At 32.7% G+C, this 7,625-nt stretch overlaps 1 protein-coding gene across 1 annotated transcript in view; it reads right to left on the bottom strand.

Moving 5' to 3' along the window:
• The window catches only part of LOC106678999 (proton-coupled zinc antiporter SLC30A2), a 21,984-nt gene that overhangs the window by 5,089 nt on the left and 9,270 nt on the right, over positions 1-7,625 (bottom strand). The window contains exons 3-7 of the mRNA XM_014417901.3: positions 7,288-7,410; positions 5,205-5,367; positions 4,147-4,300; positions 1,672-1,828; positions 515-755 (exon numbers count right to left, since the gene is read on the bottom strand). Of these exons, the coding sequence (XP_014273387.1) occupies positions 515-755; positions 1,672-1,828; positions 4,147-4,300; positions 5,205-5,367; positions 7,288-7,410 (838 nt within the window). The remainder of the gene's footprint in view (positions 1-514; positions 756-1,671; positions 1,829-4,146; positions 4,301-5,204; positions 5,368-7,287; positions 7,411-7,625) is intronic.

Consider the following 7,625-nt stretch of genomic DNA (forward strand, 5'->3'; position numbering starts at 1 on the left):
ATTAGCTATTAGTTTCTGCTATAGCTAATGTTGCCATGGATACGACCCTTACTCATGAATGAACCATTGATAAATAGATATCGTATCCATGGCAATTTTAGCTATTAGTTTCTACTATAGCTAATGTTGCCATGGATACGACCCTTACTCATGAATGAACCATTGATAAATCAATATCGTAACCATGGCAATTTTAGCTATTAGTTTCAGTTATAGCTAATTTTTGTCCAACTCTGCCCCTAAACATCGATGAAGGAACATTATGTGTGTAGTGGAGAAGTTGTAGGAAGGATTTTTTCACAATAAAATTTTACATAGAATAAATAATGTTATGGATATGGAAACTAACCATCAAATTGAAGAACATTGAAAAAAAAAATATAATTACCATCTCTCGATAAAAAAAACTGTAAATTCTTAGTCTAAATATCTTCTAATCACATTGTTCTTAATTTCTTCCTTAAAAAAAAAAATTAATAAAAATTGAGTCTTGCATCAAGGCAAATCAACTCACCAACTGCCAAATGAACCGTAGCAGCATACTGTCCTGGAGTTAGTGCCCAAAGATGAAGAGCATGAACACCAATGACACCTTCGAGCGAAGAAAGAGCATTTTCAACCTCAGAATATTCCAAATGCGGAGGAGTACACTCGAGGAGCACCCAGACGCTCTGCCTCAGAACAGGCACGGTGGAACACATCACAAGGACGCAACACATGAAGGTACAAACAGGATCGATCACTTTAGCGGAAGGCTGAAAAGTAATATTAAATAATAGCTCAAGTAATTAATTCAATTTCATATAATCATTATTATTAACTGCAATCCACATAAATTATATAATAAAACCAATTTTAACATGTATTTAACCAAATGTCTGATGTAGTTGAATAATAATAAATAATCATTAAATATAATATCGTTTCTTATTAAACAATTATATCATTATACCCTATGACGAATGATAATACACTATATTATCATTTACTTTATATATTGTATTTTTACACTAAAAATTTTGTAAATCACAATGATTTCTATTCATTCCTCTTCTCTCAGTCTGCAGGTGTTCCACAAGGTAATATCCTTGATCTCATCCTCTACACAATCTATAAAGCTTACATCCTAACCCAATTCCAGCACCTATTCCTATTCCAGCACTTATTTGACAAACGATCTTAACTTCCGATCCATTACAAAAGACTGATCTACATGATTATAATAAGGCCTATCTGGATGTAAAGAGTTGAGCTTTGAGGCTCCACTAAACCTTTGATTTCCTCTCGTATCCAATCCTTACAATCCAAAATCCTTCATAAAAACCTTAATGTCCCACATGCAACTGATCTAGCCCAAACCAGATATCAATCCTTTCATTATAAACTCTCTGACCCACCCAAATCCACTAGTTTCTAACCTTACTTCCTCTTCCATTCCTGACATTTTTCGAGGTGCCTGAAAAGAAGATGGCCTTGAGATCTTCTAATGTAGAAATATTATTAAAGAGTTGGGTAGTTTATCACACCATTATGATCTTAAATCAAATTTACTAGAGATGTATTTTTATGTAAACACAGTTGTAAATTTCAATAAACAAAAAAAAATTGTATAATATTTACACTGTGAAATATTAATAAAAATAAATTTTAAAGTTTGATTAGAAGACTCACATAAAATTTAATGACTAGAGCTGAAATGAAAACGCCTGTACTTTGAATGAGATCACCTAGAACGTGAATCACAGCAGCTCTCACGTTTATATTTTCCTCTAAATGCACGCTATCGGCATGGCTATGTCCATGACTCCCATGAAGAATACAACCCATACTAAAAAAAATAAAAATAAATTAAGAACAATAATATATTATTTTCAAAATGTTACAATTAGTTTTAATTTTAATTAACAGAGCTTTGTTCTATAAATAATTCATAAACAAGAGAGGAAAATGTAAAATCAAAATTACAAAATAAAAAATAGTTGTTTTAACTGTTCTTATTGTGAAGTATTATGACCTGCGACTAATGAGGACAATAATTAATACAAGAAAAATCCAATTCATAAATTCTATACAAAATACTGTAAAGTACTTGGATACGACCAAAAAACTGTATTTTCAGACAGTAAAATACATGTAATACAAAATAAAAGAATTAATGCAGGACAAACTGTACAAAGCATCAAAGAAGTATTTATGGTACTTGAGATGGAAAAATAATAGGTCTCTATATTAATGAGGAAAGGACAAACCTTGAGGAAGGAGAAGCCAATTCTGCCGCAGAGGCACTACATAATTAGAAACTACATATATGAATCTGTTAAAAGTTTTAAGTACTTAGGGCCGACGATCAACAATTGAGGAAGAAGAACTAAAGTGCAGAACAATGGCAGCAAATTAATCTCATTTCAGTCTATCTAATATCTTTAGAAGTAGACTGCACAGTCGCACTAACCGAAATGAAGCAGTACAAAACTCTCCTCCGACCTTTCTTGACTAATGCATCTCAAACCTGTAAAATATTAGATGATGAACTGCAAAGGTTACATCTCCACTGATATGGGTCCCTGCCTAGCAAGGCCCTGATATTAACTGAAAAGGATCTGTTGGAGATTTGTTTATCTCTTGAACAAGCGTAACAAGCATAAATCAATAGCTGTGGTGTACATGATGGTGCCAAGTTTTTTCTTTCTTTTCTTTTTCCTTGTATGTAGTGCTTTGGTTTATTCCATACAGCCAAATATTAATTAAGTACATTCTAAAAAATCTCTATTGGGCAGTTAGCCTAATCCCTTTGTTACCGCTATTATTATTATTAAGTTAAATATATCTCATTTACTAATATACTATATAATAACTATATCTGTTATACATTCTTTTTTATAGATTTCAAATATTTATGGATGTAACATATTTTTCTATAGTCGGTTACTATTGATATACAATTATAAATGATATTTTGATTTGTATCTAGATCTTTGAACAATATTTTTTCTTATGCCTGACATTCAAGTATAATATTTTTAAGGACCTCATTACTGCTAAAATTTTCAAATTTAAAAGTTTCAGTTATGCCTATTTTGTGCAAATTCCGTGATTTTCTAGTATAATCTAGTATATAATAAATACCAGTCTCAAGAAATTGAAACAATTATACATAAATTATTTGTTTATTTTGGACTTGGAAAGCACTTGAAGAGTCAAGCTGTCACTCGCCGCACCAAATGCCAGCTCGTGAATACACTTATCCGGCCAGTCCTCACTTACGGAAGCCTGGACCCTGACAGGTGCTGAAGAAAAGGAGATTTTGGTCTTCAAAAGAAAAATTCTGCGCCGAATATTTGGCTGTCAAGGTAGGCAAGAATTGGAGGAGGCGAACCAACAGGTCTACAAGCTGTTCGGTGAGGGAGACGTGATGCGGCACATAAGACTAAGGAGGCTGCGCTGGGCTGGCCATGTCATCAGGATCCCAGTAGGTGAGATCCCGAGGAGGTTGCTGGACTGTTGGCTGCATCAGACCAGAGGAAGAGGCAGGCCAAGGCTGAGATGGGAGAATGCCGTTATTAGAGATTCCAGGGAACTTCTGAGTCTCTGCAACTGGAGAGCAGCCGCACAAGACTGAGCTACATGGCGAAAGTTCATTGAGGAGGCCAGGGTCCAAATTGGACTGTAGTACCACGGATAGAATAGAACTTGTTTAAAAGTAACTGATGTTGGATAATAGATATATTCTGTATCCATAGTAACTGATGTTTGATAATAGATATACTCTGTATCCATAGTAACTGATGTTGGATAATAGATATACTCTGTATCCATAGTAACTGATGTTGGATAATAGATATACTCTGTATCCATAGTAACTGATGTTGGATAATAGATATACTCTGTATCCATAGTAACTAAAAACATTAAAACTGTATTGTGCACTCTACAGTAAGTATAAAAGAAAGAAAATTTCAGAAGTAATAAATATTCAATGGAAATTCGATCATGAAGGTCTTGTTTGATTTAATAATCCTTAAAACCAATAAGGTTACTGTTATTAACTAATATGCCTGAATATATTTCGCAAAAGTTAAAAATTAATGCTATACTATAATAAATTTTTTTTTATTAAAATAATCAAAACAAATTAAATCAACTTACACTATATTAATACAAATTCCAATAGCTGCAACAACCATCATCGCATCAGCATGGATGTCAAAGTCAGATTTGACCAAGCGTTCTACGGCAAGATATATAAATATCCCCGTTAGGATCCATATAACTGAGATGGACAGCAGTGCACCCAACACCTCTAAAAATAATAATTTGATCAAGTACGATATTTTTTTTCTTTTATATTTTGTAATTTCAATTAAAAAGAAGAAGACATTTTCTTCTTTTATGTATTTTAACATAAAATACATTATTATTTTTTGTTTTTTAATTGCTATTAATGATAAATTTACAGTATATGTATAAAGCAAAGCTGCAGATAGTAAAACATAATTAATAAATATGTATGTGCATGTATATATATTACAATATCCTTTTTTTTTATAAATAGTTATTTGTTAAATATAAATAGTTTAGTTTTTATTTCCACCAAAGAGCAAACTGATCGACTTTATCATGGATAAAAACTAACCAATTTCTTATTTTGAAGTTAATATACCAATTAACTAAATATGAATCTGACATTTCTGTATAAGTTTATAATATGAAAATAAAAAACAATAGTTTATTCGAAATATTGCTAATTGCTAGGTATACATTTTTCCAGTTTCTCTGGCAATTTGTGAACTCACAGCAACAACATTTTTTCTCTTGTGAGGTAAACCAGTCATCGGCCATTTTATTAGGATGTGAAGAGCTGCTCAGCAAGAGTGTGTTCCTGATTGGAATTGTTCGGAATTCTGAAGGAACTGAACAAGGGAATACTCTTCCCTCAAGGATTTAACTTTTGATAGGAATGTGGTTTATGTGACCAGTCGTCCTGCAGTAGGTCTATATGTCAGCCAGAATTCGATTTGACTCCACGAGATACATTCACTAAAGGCTAATGCAGCCAATTCTCGTCTATATTTTAGAGGTTCAATTCTTGTCTGAAGCTCGATTACTGTAATAAGCACTGACTTACCACCATCTGCGATTATTCTCAGTGCACGGTTTTAAGAATAAACCTGAATAAACTATTTTCATATTAAAGTATAACTAACCTGCTCGATGATAGCCGTAGGTAAATCGATGGGTCGGCGGCTGCCCTGAAACCCAAACAGCAAACAAACCAACTAAGAAACCAACACAGTCTGATAAGAGATGAGCTGCATCAGTCATCACAGCTAAACTACCTGCCATATAACCTCCAACAAGTTCGACAACCTACAAAATAATAATTAGTAATAAACAAAACATTAGTTCCAAGTAATTTAAATATTCATTACTAGCAGACCCGGCAATGTTTAGCTATTGCCATATATGAGGATGAATTAATCAATAATAATCATCATATATAATAATAATAATTATTAATATATAGATGAAGTGATAAGAGGGTAAGTATAGTAACATATGAGGGTGGTTTGAAAAGTTCTCTGAGTGCATTCAAGAGAAGGTCTGGCAGGAATCGTGGAGAATTTGTGTGAGGATTATTAGTGAAGATTCAATAGAAGGAAGCAGATATTGAGAGAAAAAAAATTCAGGAATGGAACAGGCAGTTGGTCACTATCGTCTCAGCTAGCTATCAAATGGAACCAACCTGACTATCGCATTTCTCAATTTCTCTTGGAAGTTGGTTAGGCTTATAAGTATTTTAAAAAAAAGTTGAGAGTTACCCAAAGTATGCTTACAATCAGTTGTTGATATTGGTTTCTTTAATTACTATTAATTCTGTCACTGTTTTTCTATAGATATTAAATATTCTAAAAAATAATGTTTACTCTTTTGACTTTTTTTTTTTTTAATAAACAACTTTCTCCATTATGTCAGAAATAAGTATCTTAATGTTTTCCTTAAAAGAAATTAATTTTTTACTAACTGTTCTTAGAAAACATTAATTGAAAAATTGACTAAGTTAATTTTATACTCACTTCTTACTTTTAAGACTGGTAAATCTATATACGTAAATAAACATTGGAATGAGTCTGAACAGAATAGAGAAAGAAGCACGAATTTCTCGAAAATGGCTTAATAGATTTTCACAATAGATATACCACATTATTGATTTTATATATGCCCTCCTATAGAACCACCTTCTTCAGCAAATCCTTCATCATATGTGCAATCTCTTTCTGGAATTCTCTTCCCATCTCCATTTGCCATCCAATCCTCATCCATTCTTTCCTTTAACAACATCTACTCCTTCACTTATCGCATAACCAAACCTCTGCATTATTGTAAACAATATAGCTAAGCATATATTGATTAACATTATAAACAGTAGCTAAGCTAAGATCCCAATGTAATTTCATTTTGCTTACTGGAAATTTTTAAATCCTTGCCAGACAAAAATCATAATGTATGAACCATATATTTATTCTTAAGGGACATGTGTCCCAGAATAAAATTATTTTTTCATTTCATTATTGGAAATAACATTTACAGCAACTTCTATTCTCTTAACATACATCTCTATAGATTCTACTCGAACAGTTGATTTGAACTGTCAGCTGACAATCGCACTCAGGCCTTAACTCCTATTAACGTCAACGTAAAGTTGCCTTTAAGGGGCGTTGCCTGATCCCCACTCCTTAGCGTCATTTTTGCTTAGAGGAAGAGTAGGGTTATGGCACCCCCTGGGAGTAACGGAATCTGTTAAACATGTGGTATGCACTGTCTTTCAGGCAATGAGGCTCAAGTTAAAGATAACTGGCCACTACAGTCTTGATGAAGTAGATTACCCTCTTTTCGAAACCTTTGTGTACGAGTAGAAGGAAATAGCAAGTGTAGCCCACTACAATAGAGGAACGACACTAAAAAGGCGCTAGCTGATTGTTGGAAATGAACCTTAAAATCTAACAATCATTGTGCAGAAATGGAGCTTTTAACAAAAAATAATCAATTTTATCATCTTATATAACAAAATCGAACCCTGCACAGGCGGGTAAAAGGTAAGATAGGGAGGAAAATAAATAAAGAAAATGAAAGAGAAATATCTTGAGATTAATAGCCATTTTGTCAGTGTTTATAAACAACAGATGGTTTCTTACCTTAATTATTTCATCAAAATAAATAAACCTGACATCCCATCTGTACTAAACCCATTAAGTAATTTATTATTATTTTTTTTATTAAGAATATTACCATAAATATTAAGCACATTGTTGTAGCGGCAACCAACTTCTTCCAAGCATGAGCATTGGTCACAGGCATTGGCTCTTTACAATAATCGACAGGGAACTCCGACGGGTACTGACCATATGTTTCCTAAACAGAAGAAAAACAATTTACTTTTAGCATGATATGTCAAAGTAGTCACTTTTTAAAAATACTTAGCAGCAATTAATTGATTATAAGTTGCTAAAGGGTATATATTAGTATGTATAAACCAAATTGCTAAAGGGTACATAGTAGTATGTATAAACCAAATTGCTAAAGGGAACATAGTAGTATGTATAAACCAAATTGCTAAAGGGTACATA

Source organism: Halyomorpha halys, unplaced genomic scaffold (assembly GCF_000696795.3).
Source record: "Halyomorpha halys isolate HHAL.00 unplaced genomic scaffold, Hhal_1.1 Scaffold171.1, whole genome shotgun sequence".
Classification (NCBI taxonomy): domain Eukaryota; kingdom Metazoa; phylum Arthropoda; class Insecta; order Hemiptera; family Pentatomidae; genus Halyomorpha; species Halyomorpha halys.